We start from the raw sequence: 24,119 nt of genomic DNA, 5'->3' as shown, positions 1-24,119 counted from the left end.
CTGAGTATCTCAAGTCTCTGGATGTTGTGGGGCTGTCTTGGTTGACATGCCTCTGCAACATCGCGTGGCGGTCGGGGACAGTGCCTCTGGAGTGGCAGACTGGGGTGGTGGTCCCTCTTTTTAAGAAAGGGGACTGGAGAGTGTGCTCCAATTATAGGGGAATCACACTTCTCAGCCTCCCAGGGAAAGTTTACTCCAGGGTACTGGAGAGGAGAATTCGACCAATAGTCGAACCTCGGATCCAGGAGGAACAATGCGGTTTTCGTCCTGGTCGCGGAACACTGGGCCAGCTCTATACCCTTCATAGGGTGCTCGAGGGTTCATGGGAGTTTGCCCAACCAGTCCACATGTGCTTTGTGGATCTGGAGAAGGCATTCGACCGTGTCCCCCGTGGTATTCTGTGGGGGGTGCTTCGGGAGTATGGGGTTCGGGGCTCTTTGCTAAGGGCTGTCCGGTCCCTGTACGAACGGAGCAGGAGTCTGGTTCGCATTGCCGGCAGTAAGTCAGACCTGTTCCCAGTGCATGTTGGACTCCGGCAGGGCTGCCCTTTGTCACCAGTTCTGTTCATAATTTTTATGGACAGAATTTCTAGGCACAGCCAGGGGCCGGAAGGAATCCTGTTTGGGAACCACAGGATTTCATCTCTGCTTTTTGTGGATGATGTTGTCCTGTTGGCTTCTTCAAACCAGGACCTTCAGCATGCACTGGGGCGGTTTGCAGTCGAGTGTGAAGCGGCTGGGATGAGAATCAGCACCTCCAAGTCCGAGGCCATGGTTCTCGACCGGAAAAGGGTGGCTTGCCCTCTCCAGGATGGTGGAGAAGTCCTGCCTCAAGTGGAGGAGTTTCAGTATCTCGGGATCTTGTTCATGAGTGAGGGAAGGATGGAGCGTGAGATCGACAGGCAGATCGGTGCAGCCTCCGCAGTGATGCGGTCGCTTTACCGGTCCGTCGTGGTGAAGAAGGAGCTGAGCCAAAAGGCGAAGCTCTCAATTTACCGGTCGATCTACGTTCCGACTCTCACCTACAGTCATGAGCTTTGGGTAGTGACAGAAAGAACAAGATCGCGGATACAAGCGGCCGAAATGAGTTTCCTTCGCAGGGTGGCTGGGCACTCCCTTAGAGATAGGGTGAGAAGCACAGTCACTCGGGAGGAGCTCGGAGTAGAGCCGCTGCTCCTCCACATCGAGAGGAATCAGCTGAGGTGGCTCGGGCATCTTTTTCAGATGCCTCCTGGATGCCTCCCTGGGGAGGTGTTCCAGGCATGTCCCCCTGGGAGGAGGCCCCGGGGAAGACCCAGGACACGCTGGAGGGACTATGTCTCTCGGCTGGCCTGGGAACGCCTCGGTGTTCTTCCCGAGGAGCTGGCCGAGGTGTCTGGGGAAAGGGAAGTTTGGGCTTCCATGCTTAGACTGCTGCCTCCACGACCCGGTCCCGGATAAGCGGAAGAAGACGAGACGAGACGAGATGAGATAATAACTTGGCCCAAAACTGTTGTAGCAACACACAAAAACGTACACACCAATTAAAATATATGTTATGTGACACAAGAATTGCATTTCTATAATGACTGGCCCTGTTACAACCTGTTTCATGTGCTGGATGTTTGGTCTATGACATGTGCAGTCTATTCCCATGTGATTTATTCCCACTTCCAGCTTCTGATTGGATGATTGTCTTTTGCCATGTGCCTTGTTCCTGTTTCAAGTTCCTGGTGAGATGATTGCCTGTTGCTATGTCCTTTATTCCTGCGTCTGGTTTCTAATTTGATGATAACTGCTTCTGTGTGCCTTGTATTCACTTCCAAGTTCTGATTGGTTGACCAGCTACTGCCATGTGCTTTGTTTCTATTTCCGGTTTCTGACTGGATGATTGCCTGCTGACATGAATCTTGCTCCTGCCTCCAGTTTCTTATTAGACAATAACTGCTGCCATTCCTGGTTCCAGATTCATATAATAGCTGCTGCCATGTCTCCCTCCCGCTTTTGATAGGATGAGAACTGTTACCATGTGCTTTGTTCCCATTTTTGGTTGCTGATAGGATGATAGCTAGTGCCAAGTGCTTTCTTCCCATTTACAGTTTCTATTTGGATGATTATCTGCTGCCATGTGCCTTGTTCCTGCCTCCATTTTCTGATTGAATAACAGCTGCTTCTGGTTTCTATTCAGTCATGAACCACAATCCTGCCTGTGCACTGCCTTTGGTTTGTCTGCCCACTGTTCAATAGTGACTTATATTGTTCAATAAACAGTGTTTATTGAACACTGTTCAATAGTGTTCAATAAACTTTGGTTATGTATGACCTGTTGCCTCTTTTGTACTTCATTGTACTTCGCCCTCAGTATTCTCCTTGGTTTTCTTAGTATACAGATGCATATACAAAGACAGTCTGTTTTTAAACAGTTTAAACAGTGTTCCTGTGGCAGCGGGGGCGTGGTTGAGCGTCAGCTGTGAACGGCGAGGAGGCAGGTTGAACCAGCAGGTAACATGTGATGAGGTGCACCTGTGTCAAATTACTGCCTGACTTTTAACCTGTGTCTTTGTGTCTATTTCAGATAGTCAGGAACGAGACAAAGAGAGCAGCGTCATCCTGCATGTGTGTATGTTTACGTGCTGAGCTGCCACTGAAAAGTGTCAAAATAAAAAGAACACACCTGAAGCCTGCCTCCAGTTCCTCTGTTCCCTCAAAAGTCTGATAATTGTTACAATTCCTTTGGTTTTTCAGGATTTTGAAGGATTTGTTTCAAGGACTACACAAGCTATAATGTCATACTCCAAGCAGGTTCTTTATCCATCACATATTTTTACTTTCCAACTTCAGCAATGCACATGATGGATATTCATGTTATCCTCAAGGAGCTGGCTATTATATGGCTCATTTTCCAGTCCAACTGGATCAGGCTTGCATTTTCTGGGCCTTATAAAATATATCATTATTCATTCAGGTGTTATGCATGAGGGCAGAGGATGTTCTGCATGAGGGTTAGGACTTCTGATAAAATTCAGCGTTGTCCTTCTAACAATGTCGGAATATTTTCCAAAAATCAAACAATAAATACAGTGGGGCAAAAAAGTATTTAGTCAGCCACCAATTGTGCAAGTTCTCCCACTTAAAAAGATGAGAGAGTCCTGTAATTTTCATCATACGTACATTTCAACTATGAGAGACAGAATGGGGGGAAAGAATCCAGGAAATCACATTGTAGGATTTTTAATGAATTAATTGGTAAATTCCTCGGTAAAATAAGTATTTGGTCACCTACAAACAAGCAAGATTTCTGGCTCTCACAGACCTGTAACAACTTCTTTAAGAGGCTCCTCTGTCCTCCACTCGTTACCTGTATTAATGGCACCTGTTTGAACTTGTTATCAGTATAAAAGACACCTGTCCACAACCTCAAACAGTCACACTCCAAACTCCACTATGGCCAAGACCAAAGAGCTGTCAAAGGACACCAGAAACAAAATTGTAGACCTGCACCAGGCTGGGAAGACTGAATCTGCAATAGGTAAGCAGCTTGGTGTGAGGAAATCAACTGTGGGAGCAATTATTAGAAAATGGAAGACATACAAGACCACTGATAATCTCCCTTGATCTGGGGCTCCACACAAGATCTCACCCCGTGGGGTCAAAATGATCACAAGAACGGTGAGCAAAAATCCCAGAACCATATGGGGGGACCTAGTGAATGACCTGCAGAGAGCTGGGACCAAAGTAACAAAGGCTACCATCAGTAACACACTACGCCGCCAGGGACTCAAATCCTGCAGTGCCAGATGTGTCCCCCTGCTTAAGCCAGTACATGTCCAGGCCCGTCTGAAGTTTGCTAGAGAGCATTTGGATGATCCAGAAGAGGATTGGGAGAATGTCATATGGTCAGATGAAACCAAAATAGAACTTTTTGGTAAAATCTCAACTTGTCGTGTTTGGAGGGGAAAGAATGCTGAGTTGTATCCAAAGAACACCATACCTACTGTGAAGCATGGAGGTGGAAACATCATGCTTTGGGGCTGTTTTTCTGCAAAGGGACCAGGACGACTGATCCGTGTAAAGGAAAGAATGAATGGGGCCATGTATCGTGAGATTTTGAGTGAAAACCTCCTTCCATCAGCAAGGGCACTGAAGATGAAATGTGGCTGGGTCTTTCAGCATGACAATGATCCCAAACACACCGTCCAGGCAACAAAGGAGTGGCTTCGTAAGAAACATTTCAAGGTCCTGGAGTGGCCTAGCCAGTCTCCAGATCTCAACCCCATAGAAAATCTTTGGAGGGAGTTGAAAGTCCGTGTTGCCCAGCAACAGCCCCAAAACATCACTGCTCTAGAGGAGATCTGCATGGAGGAATGGGCCAACATACCAGCAACAGTGTGTTAAAACCTTGTGAAGACTTAGAGAAAATGTTTGACCTCTGTCATTGCCAACAAAGGGTATATAACAAAGTATTGAGATGAACTTTTGTTATTGACCAAATACTTATTTTCCACCATAATTTGCAAATAAATTATTTAAAAATCAGACAATGTGATTGTAACGGTTTGTATGGGTGGGTGGAGCACAGAGGACGGCAGGACAGAGATCAGGTTCGGAAATAGGGCTTTTATTGCCACACTTTTCAGTGAACAACTTTTAAACCAAACAGACACGCACACACGACCGGCGTCTAGTTCGGGGATGAGCTCCTCTGCTCTCACTCTCCCTCCTTAAGTAGGGCGCGGTCACTGGGAAGACACACACAAACACAGGTTAATTGACATCAGGTGTAGCGATTCTGCCACTTACCTTCCCTGACTCCGCCCTCCTGTCACAGACCGGCGCTTGACCACGCCCCCGCTGCCACAGTGATTTTCTGGAATTTTTCTCTCATTTTGTCTCTCATAGTTGAGGTATACCTATGATGAAAATTATAGGCCTCTCTCATCTTTTTAAGTCGGAGAACTTGTACAATTGGTGACTGACTAAATACTTTTTTGCCCCACTGTAGATTAATAAATAATAATTATATATATATATATATTTAAATTTCATGATTTTTGATGTTTCATGTCCTTAAATGCCTTTCTTTAATCAAAGTACTTTTTAAGTACACTGTAACAAATAAAGTGTAATCTCCAGTTTTTATTGAATATGTCATTGTCAAAAAAGCTGAATTCAAGCATTTCTAATATATCGTTATATAATTCCTTCTCAGTGCTCAATGCTGATCTCATCCTGCAATTGCATCCGACCTCCAACTCCCACATTACAGAAGATTTGACCAAATAAGGATGCAGCAGAGAAACATGAGTCCAGTAATCTCTCCCCCCCCCCCCCCCCCCACACACACACTGTTATACGACTCCATCAACTTCTGTTGACATGCCCAGCCAATGTTCCAATGGCATATGGTGGCAATGACCAATTGGATTCCTGCTGGAGGATCCAATTGGATCATCATTGCCTAATGAGAGAGAGGGTGAGATTTATGCTATCTTGCTTTACTAGTAAAGCTTGCAAATGAGCAGAAAATATGCTTCCCCACAGAAAATCTGGCTTGGAGACCATGGTGGTGTCCTCTAGCCTGCTGAAAAGGGGTGTTTCTGCTCACTGGATAGGAATTTCCCCTGGAAAACTTTTAGGTGGGTGGGGGTAACAGCCTCACCAGCCTCTCATGTTTGGTCTGCTCTGCCTTCCTGCTGCACTGATGGCATCGCTCTGCCTCCTGACTCTGGTGAAGATGTTCTCCGCATCCTGACCCGTGGATGATGTCGTTTGCTCCACCTCCTGTTTTTGCAGATGACGTTACTGCCCCTCCTCCTGGCTACATGGATGTCATCACCCCACCTCCTGGTTATGTGAATGATGTCATCTTCTCACCACCTCCTGAATCCTGTGAGGGTGTCGTTGTTCTCTGCCTGCTGAATCTGAGCCATCTGCCCTGTGTCAGGCTCCTGGCTCCACAGAGGGCAGAGCGACACCCTTTGATGTCAGATTCATGTCCGTGTAGTCATTTTATTTTACATACGCTCATTACTAGTGTAGTCTAGTTTAGTTTTTGTCCTGTTACTGCTGCTGTTGCTTAGCACTGTATTGTGTCCCAGGTTTAATCCTTCTGAACGGCCTTGAAATTATTGTTACCAAGAAATTTGTTTAATGTCAAAACCTGGTAAAACAAGTCATACATAGCTTCCGTTTGTCTGATCATTGCAACTAAAATTATATATATATATATATATATATATATATATATATATATATATATATATATATATATATATATATATTATTGAGACTTAATGAAATTTTCAATTTTATGTTAACACCAATCTAGCAATAGTACCAATTTACTACCTGGGTGCCAAACTGCAGCAGTTGCTACAGTAGCAGACCTTTCTTAAAACACTAATAAAAAGGCATATTAGAATTCCTCAAAGGCCAAAATTATAAACAGTACATCTCTTTGCAGTATATCACAGTATTTCTTCATCAAATCAAAGGCAGTACCTTCAACATAGACCTGACATTTGCTGGAATTCGAAATCACCACCATCAGATCACTAGGTCAGAACCTTATCCATATGAGCATCCACTGCTACAAACAAAATCTTGAATCATAAGCAATTTTACACTTCTAAAGCATGACATGTGAGACCCAAAGTTCAAGAGAGATAATGGCTCTGCAAGATATATTGGCTAAGCAAATTGAGGTGTATAGGTCTAAAGGTAACATCAGGATAAGGCTCACTTTCACAACTGTACATCATGAAAAAATACCAAAAATGAAATCTAGCACAGATAGTCATCACTGCAATCATATCCACATGAGCACCATTATACCCTACATCTGAGAGGCCATGCCATTACTGCAGCACAGCAAACCAAATCACATATCCCAATCCATCCTCAGTCATGACTGAAATACACATATCACGTTACAAGTCTTTGTTTGTCCTTGCAACCGATGTCTTGCTAATGTCATTCTCTGCATCCCCTATATATTATACATTACTGTTGACCTTTTTCTTGTTTACTTATTCTACCTTTCCCTTGAATATTAGCCAGAATGCTGTTGATTGACTTTGATTGTGGAGTGTGGACTGTTTTTTCCCCTCAATAAATGCTTTGAACTTGTATCCAAGTACATGTGTGATAATGAAAATATCACTCAGTTAATATCCCATCTCATCTCATCTCATTATCTCTAGCCACTTTATCCTGTTCTACAGGGTCGCAGGCAAGCTGGAGCCTATCCCAGCTGACTACGAGCGAAAGGCAGGGTACACCCTGGACAAGTCGCCAGGTCATTACAGGGCTGACACATAGACAAACAACCATTCACACTCACATTCACACCTATGGTCAATTTAGAGTCACCAGTTAACCTAACCTGCATGTCTTTGGACTGTGGGGGAAACCGGAGCACCCGGAGGAAACCCACGCAGACACGGGGAGAACATGCAAACTCCCCACAGAAAGGGGTTCGAACCCGGACCTTCTTGCTGTGAGGTGACAGCGCTAACCACTACACCACCGTGCCGCCCTTCAGTTAATATCAGTCTACTGTAATATAATGATGAAATATGCATAAATGAGAAGGACAATTTAACCAGTCTTACCAAAATCCATCCATCCATTATCTGTAGCTGCTTATCCTGTACAGGGTTGCAGGCAAGCTGGAGTCTATCCCAGCTGACTATGGGTGAGAGGCAGGGTGCACCCTGGACAAGTTGCCAGGTCATCACAGGGCTAACACATAGAGACAAACAACCATTCACACCTATGGTCAATTTAGAGCCACCAATTAGCCTAACCTGCATGTCTTTGGACTGTGGGGGAAACCAGAGCACCCGGAGGAAACCCACAAAGACACGGGGAGAACATGCAAACTCCACACAGAAAGGCCCTCGTCAGCTGCTGGGCTCGAACCCAGGACCTTCTTGCCGTGAGGCAACAGTGCTAACCACCATGCCATCCTCTCACCAAACAAATGACTGAAAATGTCCTCAAATGTTGAGGTTATTAGCTATATCACATGATCACTACCCAGATTTACAAGTGAAACACTACACTCTAAAAATGCTGGGATATTTACCTAATCAATGGGTTGAGTGGGTCAGGTGGGTTACTTATAGAACAATTGGGTTGCCAACAGAACCCAGCATTTGATTTAACCAGTATTGGTAGCAGTTTTGCTGCATCAGTGTCATGAAAGAACATGAAGCCAACAGGCCAATCGCTGAGAGAAAATACCTGATTAAAAGTATTATTAAAAGATTATTATTTTATACTTCTTTTTCTAATTAAACTTGTAGAAGTTAGTTATAACAAATAAATATATAGGTGGGGTAACATTGTTTCATACGGAAGCCCAGAAGAGGCCCTTCATATAATACTTTTTTTTATTCACCTTGTTATCCCGAGATAGCAACATAATTAATTCAGGATCTCGAGAAAACAACACAACTAATTCGAGATCTCCAGAAAACAACACAACTAATTCGAGATCTCGAGATAATGACATAACTAATTCAGGATCTCGAGAAAACAACACAACTAATTCGAGATCTCAAGAAAACAACACAACTAATTCGAGATCTCGAGAAAACAAAACCGTTTTCCCGAGATAACAACATAATTAATTCAGGATCTCGAGAAAACAACACAACTAATTCGAGATCTCGAGAAAACAAAACCGTTATTTCGAGATCTCGAGAAAACAAAACAATTATTCCATGATCTTGAGAAAACAAAACAATTATTTCATGATCTCAAGTAAACAGCTGAGAAATGGTTCATTCAGGTGCGCCAAGAGACTTGTGATATGCTGACTTTGGGGCTATTTCTCGTTCTGTATAGACGCAACTTTGGTCATTAGAATGTCTAGAATAATCGATCACCTAATAAAGCAATATTTTGATCAGGGGTTGACACAGGGAGAGATTGCATTAAGTCTTTTAATAAGGGATAATTTCAAAATTAGTCCGCGGAACCTCCGCAGAAGACTGGCCCGGCTTCGTCTCTACCGACGGAGATAAGTGATCCAGCTGAGGTCGTAGATTTTATCTCTAAACTTATGAACGGGCCAGGACGGCTTCATGGCTACCGTATGATGCACGCAAGGTGCCGTTTAGCCGGATTCCGTGTCCATGGGCGCCGCCAGGGGGGGAAAGGTTAGAACAATTCTAGGGGCCCAGCACTGCCATGGGGCCCTTTAAGGGGCTGATAATATGCTTTTAATGATTTTAATAAGACTTTTGAAATAACAACAATGCAATATTCCATCTGGTAAAATGAGCTAATTGAACAAGGTTGTCTATTTCTTGAGTTCTTCAACATATTGTCATTTAACCCTCCCCCTTTTGCGAAATGGTACAGTCCAGTTCTGGTAGAAGCGCGATGCATTAAATCTGTGTGCTGATCAGTGCAACTCTACTTGTTGCTGTGTCGCGGTGCAGCAGCCAGCCAGCCAGCAGTGGAGTGTGTACAGTCTATGATCGCTAAATATGAAGAGTGGCTGTCAAAAACATAAAGAAAGGCAGCTGAAAGCTGAGAGGGACTGGAGAGGCAGGCAACTGGTCACTCAGTTTTTCCCAAAGAAAGGTAGCTATCGCTCACATGTGTGTTCAAAATATTAGCGAATGGTAAATGAACAGTATGAACGTGGTTGGATTAGCCTATCAAGAGAACACTTTTACAGTTTGTACAGTGACATTTTTTCCATTTTAATAACTGAACTGACTTGTGTGATAAACAAAATGAAATATTACGTTACACTGGTGCTAATAACTAGTGCTAATAACCAGTTTCATAACTAATAGGGTGCCCTAAATACGCACAGATTCAGCCTCAGGGGGACCTCTGCCCTACCAAACCACTGAACCCCTCCTTTGGAGAAGGAGGTAAGCAGCAATACAACCCATAAATGCTTTAGGATTGAAGTTTTTAATGAGCGAGCGCCATATACAGTTTGCTAGATTAAAGTGTTGCTAATAACGGACACCAGTCAAGTGTTTGACATGGTTACGTGTGTGGAATGTTCACACGTTCTAAACCATTGGTTTCAAATTGAGGAGCTGGAGAAAGCACAGCACACATAAAAGAGGGATAGAGGTTACATGGGATTTCCATAGGTATTTTGATGCTGGGTAGAAAACCTTTTCTATGATTTATTAGCAGTCACATCACACATTTCACTACCAATTGTCCTAGCACAAGAAGGCATGTGGCAAAATCTTGAATTTTCATTTGTGATTGTAAATGCACCAGAATTAGTCACTGACCAGTTTTCATCTAGTCCCTGGTAGGTTAATACATAAAATGTAATAACAAAGTCACAAACTCAAGGTCCATGGGCTATCAAAAGTCAAATAATGACAATAGTGCAATTGTGATGAAGGTGGGCAAAGTTGGGGGGCCCAAAATTCTAATCTTTCATGGGGCCCAAAATTTCTGGCGGCGCCCCTGTCCGTTTCAGTCGTGATGTCGTGGCGGAGATCCAGACCACTCTTGATCCTGAGGCCGTGCAGCGTCGGAAAGGTAGGAGGCTGCGTAGAAGATCCTACAGTGTTTCAGGGCCAAATTATGTGTGGCATATGGATTCATACGACAAGCTCACCCCTTTTGGCATCAGGGTGAATGGGTGCATCGATGGATTTTCAAGGCATATCATTTGGATGGAAGCAAACTGCACCAACAGCAACCCGTGCGTGATTGCAGCCTATTTTGCTCAAACTGTCACTAAACTTGGAGGATGCCCAAAAATCCTGAGATCAGATCATGGAACAGAGAATGTCCATACCAACAGACTACAGACTTTTTTCAGGGAAGATGACACTGGAGAGGTTCATGGTCCTCCTTGTGTTATTCAAGGAAGGAGCATGGCAAACCAGAGAATCGAATGTTGGTAGGGGACATATAGGAGACAGAATGTGGACTACTGGCGAGACGTCTTCAGAGAGTTCCAAGCTACGGGTGATTTCAGTGGTGATTTTATCGACAAGGGTCTTATTCAATTCTGTTTCCTAAAGATTATACAGGTAATCAATCAACACATGATAGGCTATTTAGTTTGAGAGTAAAAACGGTTGGAATAAAGTGGTGGTGTGTGCGTAATTGTGTGCGTAACAGTTTGGCCAGTGCGCACCCAGCCAGGCCAATTTGCAATCTATTAAACCCGTGCGTGTATTGAATCATACTTGTATATCATGCTTCTCACTCTCAGTGCCTGCCTTACAGGACGAGCTGGACACAGTGGTGCAAATGTGGGACAACCATCACATTCGTTCGGGGAGGAATGGGCGTGATCTCTACCATGGCAAGCCAGTGATGATGTGAAACGTACCTGAGCTGTATCATGCACAGAATTATCTGCATCCGGTTGAAATGGACAAAATTAACGCAATCCTAGGTGAAGACATTTGCCAGTGGAAAACAGATATTCCATGTGACATTGACCTACATGACTTATGCTTGCTGGTGATGGAACAACACAACTTGACTCGCCGCCCTGACGCTGAAGGAGCCATTAAACTCTACAAAGACCTGAGGCCATTGATAAAGGCACTCCTGGAAGAAGCTGATGACTGATCTAACAGCTGATGACCGATCTAACAGTCATTGTTTCTGTTGTATATGTTCTTGCTAAGGTCATGATTTCAGTAAACTTGCACTTGACATGTCAGCTTTTTTGCTAGTGTATATATTTTTTATTTTGCATGTATATTGTGGATTTGAAAGACAGTATTTCCTCAGCACACTCACTGTAGTGAGATTAAACTCAAATGACAATAAGTGACTAACTTATGCAGACAATCAAATGATTCCAAGGGGTTCAAAAACTTTCAACTATGAATGTATTTAAGAAGTGCAAGGAAGGGCAGCATACAGTATCATCAAAACTGAAGTCAGCAATATTACACAATCCACAGTAATGTGTGTAACGGTGAGTTTAGAAAATACTGCAGCAGGAAGATTTTAAAGTGGCATTCCACCATTGGATGTATTTTTTTGGCATAAAATACAATATATTTTATGACAACATGACTAGACAGAGACATCTTTTAGCTTCAAAATGATATATCAAACATAATTTTTTGACAACGACAAGTATATTAATTTTGCGACCAAAGTCTCTCATCTCATCTCATTATCTCTAGCCGCTTTATCCTTCTACAGGGTCGCAGGCAAGCTGGAGCCTATCCCAGCTGACTATGGGCGAAAGGCGGGGTACACCCTGGACAAGTCGCCAGGTCATCACAGGGCTGACACATAGACACAGACAACCATTCACACTCACACTCACACCTACGGTCAATTTAGAGTCACCAGTTAACCTAACCTGCATGTCTTTGGACTGTGGGGGAAACCGGAGCACCCGGAGGAAACCCACGCGGACACAGGGAGAACATGCAAACTCCGCACAGAAAGGCCCTCGCCGGCCCCGGGGCTCGAACCCAGGACCTTCTTGCTGTGAGGCGACAGCGCTAACCACTACACCACCGTGCCGCCCGCGACCAAAGTCACCTACCCTTTTAATTTCCGTGCGGTAGTGAAACGTGATGTCATCGGCAGGTTCCCCTTCTTGTGTACCACGTGTCGGTCTATTTTTAGACCAGGAAACCCCCAAAGTGAGAGAGTCATTTCTCCTCGTATATGGGGGCCAAAAAAATTGCGAAAAATTTTGAGTTAATCTTTCAGTTAGCTAGATTTATTGGTATTAGCTAGATTTATTGGTATTATTTTTATCGCGTTCTATCCGCCATTGCTGATAATATGTGCCACGTCACACGTCACGTGGTACACAAGAAGGGGAACCTGCCGATGACATCACGTTTCACTACCGCGCGGAAATTAAAAGGGTAGGTGACTTTGGTCGCAAAATTAATATACTTGTCGTTGTCAAAAAATTATGTTTGATATATCATTTTGAAGCTAAAAGATTTCTCTGTCTAGTCATGTTGTCATAAAATATATTGTATTTTACGCCAAAAAAATACATCCAATGGTGGAATGCCACTTTAAGATGACATACAATAGTCACATGGTCATTGCCGTTCAGACATTTAAAACATTATGTCAGCAACAAAAGGCAGAACAAGTAATAATTCAGAAAAATACTGCATCAGGAAGAACATTTGAGTTCTTATAAGTTGAGTGTGAGGGAAGCATATCATTCAACAACTATCATGACTATTGCAAAACTGAAGTCAGCAATATCACACAATCCACAGTAATGTGTGTAACGACGAGTTCAGAAAATACTGCAGCAGAAATATATTACAGTAATTTTAGGATGAAATTCAATAGTCAATGTCATTGCAGGTTTTAAAACACATTAAAACATTTACCGTAAAACGTTATGTCAGCAATAAAAGGCAGAACAAGTTGTAATTCCATCAGGAAGAACATTTGCGTTCTTATAAGTTGAGTAATGCAACATTCAGAAAATACTGAATCAGGAAGAACATTCAGGAGTTATTACATAATGATTTAAAATCATAGAATCCTGTCAAACAATCCTGTAAACAAATACGTTGTTGTTGCAATTCAAACATTTTAAAAATAATGACAGCAACATGACAAAAGGCAGAAAAAAAGAATCAGGAATGAAAAGTGGAATATTTCTCATAGATATTTTGATCACTGTATCTCTGTCAGTAGAGACGAAGCCGGGCCAGTCTTCTGCGGAGGTGCCGCGGACTAATTTTGAAATTATCCCTTATTAAAAGACTTAATGCAATCTCTCCCTGTGTCAACCCCTGATCAAAATATTGGCTTATTAGGTGATCGATTATTCCAGATATTCTAATGACCAAAGTTGCGTCTATACAGAATGAGAAATAGCCCCAAAGTCAGCATATCACAAGTCTCTTGGCGCACCTGAATGAACCATTTCTCAGCTGTTTACTCGAGATCATGAAATAATTGTTTTGTTTTCTCGAGATCACGGAATAATTGTTTTGTTTTCTCAAGATCTCGAAATAATGGTTTTGTTTTCTCGAGATCTCGAATTAGTTGTGTTGTTTTCTCGAGATCCTGAATTAATTATGTCGTTATCTCGGGATAACGGTTTTGTTTTCTCGAGATCTCGAATTAGTTGTGTTGTTTTCTCGAGATCCTGAATTAATTATGTCGTTATCTCGGGATAACGGTTTTGTTTTCTCGAGATCTCGAATTAGTTGTGTTGTTTTCTCGAGATCCTGAATTAATTATGTCGTTATCTCGGGATAACGGTTTTGTTTTCTCGAGATCTCGAATTAGTTGTGTTGTTTTCTCGAGATCCTGAATTAATTATGTCGTTATCTCGGGATAACAAGGTGAATAAAAAAAGATTATATGAAGGGCCTCTCGCGGCTTCCGTAGTTTCATACAAACGGTGTCTAACTAACATTATGTAAAAGAAAACTTTTGTAGATACAGTGTAATCTGAACGAACCCAAAAACATTTCCAAATTCTAATTTAAAATGTATTCAAATCTAACATCTGGGTTATGAATAATTGAGGAATAAGCCAAACAATACAGAAATAAGGGTAAGTATTACCTGTGGCTGTACCATACTAAACCAAACTTTGAGCAATTAAAGTAACCGAGCATTCTGGGTTCTACAGACAGTGTCTTGCAAAAGTATTCATCCCCCTTGGTGTTTGTGCTGTTTTGTTGCATTACAAGCTGGAATTAAAATGGGGGATAGCACCATTTGATTTACACAAGATGCCTACAACTTTAAAGGTGAAATTTGTTGTTTTATTGTGACATAAAGAATAATTAAAATGAACCCTCCCCCCAGAAATCTGGAGTCTACATAGATATTCACCCCATTTTGTATGAAACCCCTAAATAAGAGCTGGTCCAACCAATTCACTTCATAAGTCACATAATTAGTTGATTAAGATCCATCTGTGTACAATCAAAGTGTCACATGATCTGTCACATGATTTCTGTATAAATCAACCTGTTCTGGAAGAACTCTGACTCTGCACCACTACTAAGCAAGCAACATGAGAACCAAGGAGCACTCCAAACATGTCAGAGACAAAGTTGTGAAGAAGTATAGATCAGGGTTGGGTGATTAAAAAATATCCCAAACTTTGAATATCCCAGGGAGCACCATTAAATCCATCCATCCATCCATCCATCCATCCATTATCTGTAGCTGCTTATCCTGTACAGGGTCACAGACAAGCTGGAGCCTATCCCAGCTGACTATGGGCGAGAGGTGGGGTACACCCTGGACAAGTCGCCAGGTTATCGCAGGGCTAACACATAGAGACAAACAACCATTCACACTCACACCGACAGTCAATTTAGAGCCACCAATTAGCCTAACCTGCATGTCTTTGCACTGTGGGGGAAACCGGAGCACCTGGAGGAAACCCACACAGACACAGGGAGAACATGCAAACTCCACACAGAAAAGCCCTTGTCAGCCGCTGGGCTCAAACCCAGGACCTTCTTGCTGTGAGGTAAAAGTGCTAACCACTACACCACTGTGCTGCCCCCACCATTAACCCTTTGATGCAAAACATATGCACACCCCTTCGAATGCACAACATGGGTCAAAAATGACCCACATTCATTTTCCAGGTTATTTCATGCTGACTGAGTTTTTCTTTGCTCTATCTTTTGAAATCAATTTATTTTGATTGAATATTCCAAGTATTCTTTAAATATCTTGTTTTTAATTACCACAAATAATTCATTTAATTTTTTCTTTCCTACTTTATGAACAAAATTACTTTTTATATTACTACACATGGGTCATCCAAGTGTGATTTAAAATTAAATGTCTTAATACTATAATAATAATTTGTTTCAAGTAATTACTTTAGCAGTGAATGGGGCCAGTTATTTATTTATTAACTATGTAGTTAGCTAAGCCAACTACAATAAAATTAGCTAACTAAAGTAGAATATGTCAACAGCTAGGTAGCTAATAGTACTTACTTGTAACTTTCTGACAAGTAATCTACTCACTCTCAAGGTAACCTAAACATAATCAATTTTTTTCTAAGGTAATGGTAGAACAATTGAAAAACATTACTTACATGTATTAGATGGGCAAAGGGCACTGTACTGAGCTGTGAAATGTCTGACACAAGGACAATTCACAGTTCCCACCAAACGCTGTAGTAAATGCATGCGGGTCATTTCTGACCCATGTGTGTAAACTTGATGTAGAATTACAAAAGCTATGCTTGTTCATAACTTAAGAAAGGAAAAATAAAAATGATGATTTGTGCTAAACAAAAACAAGATATTTACTGCATATTTGGAAAAGTAAATGACAAAATGAATTTATTTCAAAAGTATATCATAGAAACACTCAGCCATACATGAAATAACCTGGAAAATGAATGCAGGTCGTTTTTGACCCATGTTGTGCGTTAGAAGGGTAGTGATACAAAAAGGTTTTTTATTCAAAAAGTAAGAAAGGAAAAAATAAAATAAGGATGTATGATGATCAAAAACAAGTTAATTGAGGAATACCTTGAATACTGAATGATGGAATTAATTTATTGCAAAGATATAGAAGATAAAAACTCAGCCAGGTCACTTTTGACCCATGTTTTGCATCAAAGGGTTAAATCCATTATAGCAAAATGGAAAGAATATGTCACCACTACAAACCTGACAAGAGAATGCCGCCCACCAAAACTCACAGACCAGGCAAGGAGGGCATTAATCAGAGATGCAACAAAGACACCAAAGATAACACTGAAGGGGTTGCAAAGATCCACAGCAGAGATGGGAATATCTGTCCACAGGAACACTTTAAGCCGTACACTCCACAGAGTGGGGCTTTATGGAAGAGTGGCCAGAAAAAAGTAATTGCTTAAGAAAACATGTTTGGAGTTTGCCCAGCAGCATGTGGCAAACTCCCCAAACACATGGAAGAAAATTCTCTGGTCAAATGAGACTAAAATTGATCTTTTTGGCTGTCATAGGAAATGCCATGTGAGGTGCAAACCTAACACCCTGAGAACACCATTCCTACAGTGAAGCATGCTGGTCGCAGCATCATGCTGTGGGGATATTTTTCATCTGCAGGGACAGGAAAGCTGGTCAGGACTGAAGGAAAGATGGATGGCACTAAATACAGGGCAATTCTGGAGGAAAACTTGTTTGAGTCAGCCAGAGGTTTGAGACTGGGACAAAGGTTCACGTTCCAGCAGGACAATGACCCTAAACATACTGCTAAAGCTACACTGGAGTGATTTAAAGGGAAACATTTAAATGTCTTGGAATGGCCTAATCAAAGTCCATACCTCAATCCAATTGAGAATCTGTGGCATAACTTGAAGATTGCTATACACCGACGGAACCCATGTAACTTGAAGGAGTTGGAGCAGTTTTGCCTTGAGGAATGGACAAAAATCCCAGTGGTTAGATGTGCTAAGTTAATAGAGACATACCCCAAGAGACTTGCAGCTGTAATTGCAGCCAAAGGTGGCTGTACAAAGTATTGACTTTGGGGGGGTGAATACCTATGCATACTCCAGATTTCTGTTTTTTCATTTTAATTATTGTTTGTGTCACAATAAAACAACAGTTTTCACCTTTAAAGTTGTAGACATGTGTAAATCAAATGGTGCTAACCTGCCAAAATTCCATTTTAATTCCAGCTTGTAATGCAACAGAACAGGACAAATACCAAGGGGGATGAATACTTTTGCAATACACTGTATAAACCAACAGTGTTTATACAGTTTTAGAGTGTAGACATTAATTAAATAATAAAACATAAATCATGATGAAACATCTCATCTCTCATCTCATTATCTCTAGCCGCTTTATCCTGTTCTACAGGGTCGCAGGCAAGCTGGAGCCTATCCCAGCTGACTACAGGCGAAAGGCGGGTTCTCCCTGGACAAGTCGCCAGGGCTATGATGAAACATATTTAAATTATACAACCCTAAATCAGAAAATGTTGGGGCGGTATGTTGAAATTGAACTTAATACAAAAAACAATGATTTGTAAACAATCTTTGACCTGTATTGCACTTAAAACAATACAACAGCACAGTATTCAATGTTTTGCCTCATGCATTTTATTTTATTAAAAAAAAAAAACAACAACCACATATCAATTTTGATCCTTGCAACATATTTCAAAAAAAAATTTTGGATGGTAAAGCATTTACCACTTTATAACATTGCTGTTCCTTCTTACAACACTAAAAGATGTTTTGGGACTGACGACACCAAGTGATGGTGTTATTTTATCCCATTCTTCCTGCAAACAGGTCTTAAGGTGTGCAACAGTACAGCGTCATCATTGTCATATTTTTTGTTTTAAAATTCATCACATTCTTTATTGGAGAGAGAGGGGACAGGCACCCTCTTCTTCCACAGCCATGCCTTTGTAATGTGTGCAGAATGTGGTTTTGCATTGTCTTTTTGAAGTATCCTTGGAAAAGATGTCGTCTTAAAGGCAGCATATGTTGCTCCAAAAACTCAGTGTACTTTTCTGCATTAATGCTGCCATCACAGAAGTGTAAGTTACCTTTGCCAAGGCCAGTGACACAACCCCATGCCATGACATACCCTGGCTTTAGGACTTTTTGCTGGTAACAGTCTGGATGGTCCATTTCGTTTTTGGTCCGGAGCACACGGTGTCCATTTCTTCCACAAAAAAAAAAGACCTGGTATACTGACTCATTTGACCACAATATATATTTCCGCTGTATGGGGGTCCATCCCAGATGCCTCCAAGCCTAGAGAAGTTGATAGTGCTTCTGGATACAATTGATATAAAGTTTCCTTTGAGCACAGTAAAGTTTTAACTGGCATTTGTGGATGTAACTCAGTATTGTAGTGCTGGACAAAGGTTTGTCAAAGTAATCCCGAGCCTATGTGGTTATATGAGCTATAGATGAATGATGGTTCTTGATGCAGTGCCCTCTGAGGGATCAGAGATCAAGGGTGTTCAGCTTAGGCTTGTGCCCTTGCCCTTTATGCACCAAAATTCCTCCACATTGCTTGAATCATTAAATAATATTATGCACAATAGAGAGTGAAATATCCAAATCCATTCCTATCTAGCTTTAAGGAATGTTGTTTTTAAAAATTTAAATAATTTTCTCATGCATTTGTTGACAAACTGGACATCCTCGGCTCATCTTTGCTCCTCAAAGACTAGGCCTCTCCTGGATAATGATTTTGTACCAGATCATGTTGACAAATCACCTGCTGACATCACCTGTTTCAAATCGCATCATTATTTAATTGTTTTACCTCATTACTAGCCCTAAATTGCTCCATCCCAACTTTTTTGGAATGTGTTGCAGGCCTGAAATGCAGGAATGGATGTATATTAACAAATTAAATGAAGCTGACCAGACAAAAAATGAAGTATCTTGTGTTCATTCTGTCTGCAATGAAATACGAATCAAAATAAATTTAGAAATCATTGTGTGGCAGCGGGGGTGTGGTTGAGTGCCAGTTTGTGAATGGAGTGTGAGGCCAGAGAAGGTGAGTGGCAAAATAATCACACCTGTGTCTTATTAATGATGTGTGTGTGTCTTGCAGTGACAGCTGAGGGTTTATATGGTGGGAGGAAGCAGAGAGGAGGAGAGCTTCCCTACACGCTGTTTTTTTTTTGTGTGTGTGTGCACGTGTGTGTGTGAACCTCTAGGATTAGCAGTTAATTTGAAGGTGAAATTAGAGTCAGGTGTTTTCAATCAATGGGATGACAATCAGGTGTGAGTAGGCACCCTGTTTTATTTAAAGAACAGGGATCTATCAAAGTCTGACCTTCACAACATATGTTTGTGGAAGTGTATCATGGCATGAACAAAGGAGATTTCTGAGGACCTCAGAAAAAGCGTTGTTGATGCTCATCAGGCTGGAAAAGGTTACAAAACCATCTCTAAAGAGTTTGGACTCCACCAATCCACAGTCAGACAGATTGTGTACAAATGAAGGAAATTCAAGACCCTTGTTACCCTCCCCAGGAGTGGCCAACCAACAAAGATCACTCCAAGAGCAAGGCGTGTAATAGTCGGCGAGGTCACAAAGGACCCCAGGGTAAATTCTAAGCAACTGAAGGCCTCTCTCACATTGGCTAATGTTAATGTTCATGAGTCCACCATCAGGAGAACACTGAACAACAATGGTGTGCATGGCAAGGTTGCAAGGAGAAAGCCACTGCTCTCCAAAAAGAACATTGCTGCTCATCTGCAGTTTGCTAAAGATCACATAGACAAGCCAGAAGGCTATTGGAAAAATGCTTTGTGGATGGATGAGACCAAAATAGAACTTTTTGCTTTAAATGAGAAGTGTTATGTTTGGAGAAAGGAAAACACTGTATTCCAGCATAAGAACCTTATCCCATCTGTGAAACATGGTGGTAGTAGTATCATGGTTTGGGCCTGTTTTGTTGCATCTGGGCCAGGACTGCTTGCCGTTATTGATGAAACAATGAATTCTGAATTATACCAGCGAATTCTAAAGGAAAATGTTAGGACTTCTGTCCATGAAGTGAATCTCAAGAGAAGGTGGGTCATGCAGGAAGACAACAACCCTAAGCGCACAAGTCATTCTACCAAAGAATGGTTAAAGAAGAATAAAGTTAATGTTTTGGAATGGGCAAGTCTAAGTCCTGACCTTAATCCAATGGAAATGTTGTGGAAGGACCTGAAGCGAGCAGTTCATGTGAGGAAACCCACCAACATCCCAGAGTTGAAGCTGTTCTGTATGGAGGAATGGGTTAAAATTCCTCCAAGCCAGTGTGCAGGACTGATCAACAGTTACCGGAAACGTTTAGTTGCAATTATTGCTGCACAAGGGGGTCACACCAGATACTGAAAGCAAGGGTTCACATACTTTTGCCACTCACAGATATGTAATATTGGATCATTTTCCTCAATAAATAAATGAGCAAGTATAATATTTTTGTCTCATTTGTTTAACTTGGTTCTCTTTATCTACTTTAAGGACTTGTGTGAAAATCTGATGATGTTTTTGGTCATATTTATGCAGAAATATAGAAAATTCTAAAGGGTTCACAAACTTTCAGGCACCACTGTACATAGGTGTATAGAGGCCCATTTCCAGCAACTATCACTCCAGTGTTCTAATGGTACAATGTGTTTGCTCATTGCCTCAGAAGGCTAATGGATGATTAGAAAACCCTTGTACAATCATGTTAGAACAGCTGAAAACAGTTTAGCTCTTTAGAGAAGCTACTGTATAAAACTGACCTTCCTTTGAGCAGATTGAGTTTCTGGAGCATCACATTTGTGGGGTCGATTAAATGCTCAAAATGGCCAGAAAAATGTTTTGACTATATTTTCTATTCATTTTACAACTTATGGTGGTAAATAAAAGTGTGACTTTTCATGGAAAACACAAAATTGTCTGGGTGACCCCAAACTTTTGAATGGTAGTGTAAAACATAGCAAAATACAAAACTTAGTGACCGCTGGCATCACTGGTGCTTGGCTGTGGGTCACTTACATCATCATCAGCTGTTGCAGCGCTCGGGCTGGTGGGAGGATTTGCTCGTTTCATAAACCAGGAGCTAGGGTGGAAATTGTTGTACGCGGCGAGAGGCTGGATGCTGGGCGCTGCCAGGAGTTGGGGCGGAAACTGTCATACGCTCAGCTAGCTTAGCTGGGAAACACTTGCCAGTCATAACCAGACAGTCGTAAAGTCGATCGGTCGTAAGTTGCATAGGTCGTAAGTCGATGACTACCTGTAAGTGTTTTGGAATTCACCTGCCTGTCACAGTGCTTCAGTATTCTGCCCCACTGCAGGAACTGTGACACACTGCTTTATTTTTTTATTTGCATTTTCTATACCGTCCCGGGCGGCATGGTGGTGTAGTGGTTAGCACTGTCACCTCACTGCAAGAAGGTCCTGGGTTCAAGCCCAGCGGCCGACGAGGGCCTTTCTGTGTGGAGTTTGCTTGATGTCCACGTGGGTTCCCTCCGGGTACTCCGGTTTCCCCCACAGTTCAAAGGCATGCAGATTAGGCTAATTGGTGGCTCTAAATTGACCGTAGGTGTGAATGTGAGTGTGTATGGTTGTCTGTGTCTATGTGTCGGCCCTGCAATGACCTGGCGACTTGTCCAGGGTGTACCCCGCCTCTTGCTCATAGTCAGCTGGGCTAGGCTCCAGCTTGCCTGCGACCCTGTAGGACAGAATAAGCGGCTACAGATGATGGATGGATGGATGGATACCGTCCCAACGTTTTCTGATTTGGGATTGTATTTTCCATTATATGTTCAAATTTTCATCCCAGCTATGGAGCGTCCAAATGCACCAATGGCACCATTCATAAAATTACATATGCCTTTCTGAATGCTTTCAAAATGCTGAACATTGGAAGATCTTACCTCGTAAAGATAGTCAAAGAGCTCTAAAATAGTCAGAATACTGGCTCCAATAAAAAGACCCATCTGACCACCAATATCACCTGGGGAAGGAATACACTAGACATTGGATATTGCTGATTATCTGATTATTCATGATATCATCAAATGTCAATTTACACACAATGTAAAATGATTATAAATATACAGTACAATATTGATTTGGTTGTTTTCTCTCCTGCATACAGTGGTGCTTGAAAGTTTGTGAGCCCTTTAGAATTTTCTATATTTCTCCATAAATATGACTGAAAACATCATCAGATTTTCACACAAGTCCTAAAAGTAGATAAAAAGAACCCAGTTAAACAAATAAGACAAAAATATTATACTTGGTCATTTATTTATTGAGGAAAATGATCCAATATTACATATCTGTGAGGGGCAAAAGTATGTGAACCTCTAGGATTAGCAGTTGATTTGAAGGTGAAATTAGAGTCAGGTGTTTTCAATCAATGGGATGACAATCAGGTGTGAGTGGGCACCCTGTTTTATTTAAAGAACAGGGATCTATCAAAGTCTGATCTTCACAACACATGTTTGTGGAAGTGTATCATGGCATGAAAAAAAGGAGATTTCTGAGGACCTCAGAAAAAGCGTTGTTGATGCTCATCAGGCTGGAAAAGGTTACAAAACCATCTGTAAAGAGTTTGGACTCCACCAATCCACAGTCAGACAGATTGTGTACAAATGGAGGAAATTCAAGACCCTTGTTACCCTCCCCAGGAGTGGTCGACCAACAAAGATCACTTCAAGAGCAAGGCATGTAATAGCTGGCGAGGTCACAAAGGACCCCAGGGTAACTTCTAAGCAACTGAAGGCCTTTCTCATATTGGCTAATGTTAATGTTCATGAGTCCACCATCAGGAGAACACTGAACAACAATGGTGTGCATGGCAGGGTTGCAAGGAGAAAGCCACTGCTCTCCAAAAAGAACATTGCTCCTCATCTGCAGTTTGCTAAAGATCATGTGAACAAGCCAAAAAGCTATTGAAAAAAATTTTTGTGGATGGATGACACCAAAATAGAACTTTTTGTTTTAAATGAGAAGCGTTATGTTTGGAGAAAGGAAAACACTGCATTCCAGCAAAAGAACCTTATCCCATCTGTGAAACATGGTGGTGGTAGTATCATGGTTTGGGCCTGTTTTGCTGCATCTGGGCCAGGACGGCTTGCCATCATTGATGAAACAATGAATTCTGAATTATACCAGTGAATTCTAAAGGAAAATGTCAGGAAATCTGTCCATGAACTGAATATCAAGAGAAGGTGGGTCATGCAGCAAGACAATGACCCTAAGCACACAAGTTCATCTACCAAAGAATGGTTAAAGAGGAATAAAGTTAATGTTTTGAAATGGCCAAGTCAAAGTCCTGACCTTAATCCAATGGAAATGTTGTGGAAGGACCTGAAGCGAGCAGTTCATGTGAGGAAACCTGCCAACATTCCAGAGCTGAAGCTGTTCTGTATAGAGGAATGGGCTAAAATTCTTCTAGGCCAGTGTGCAGGACTGATCAACAGTTACCGGAAATGTTTAGTTGCAGTTATTGCTGCACAAGGGGGTCACACCAGATCTTGAAAGCAAATGTTCACATACTTTTGCCACTCACAGATATGTAATATTGGATAATTTTCCTCAATAAATAAATGACCAAGTATAATATTTTTGTCTCATTTGTTTAACTGGGTTCTCTTTATCTACTTTTAGGACTTGTGTGAAAATCTGATGATGTTTTAGGTCATATTTATGCAGAAATATAGAAAATTCTAAA

At 41.7% G+C, this 24,119-nt stretch overlaps 1 protein-coding gene across 1 annotated transcript in view; it reads right to left on the bottom strand.

The window, feature by feature from the left end:
- The window catches only part of LOC132874352 (acid-sensing ion channel 1B), a 595,724-nt gene that overhangs the window by 27,427 nt on the left and 544,178 nt on the right, over positions 1-24,119 (bottom strand). Inside the window, exon 8 of the mRNA XM_060910471.1 lies at positions 22,315-22,394. Coding sequence (XP_060766454.1) covers positions 22,315-22,394 — 80 coding nt within the window. The remainder of the gene's footprint in view (positions 1-22,314; positions 22,395-24,119) is intronic.

The sequence above is a fragment of the Neoarius graeffei genome, chromosome 26, assembly GCF_027579695.1.
Source record: "Neoarius graeffei isolate fNeoGra1 chromosome 26, fNeoGra1.pri, whole genome shotgun sequence".
NCBI lineage: Eukaryota > Metazoa > Chordata > Actinopteri > Siluriformes > Ariidae > Neoarius > Neoarius graeffei.
The sequence above is the reverse complement of the archived record's forward strand: the minus strand, read 5'-3'. Positions and strand labels throughout refer to the sequence as shown.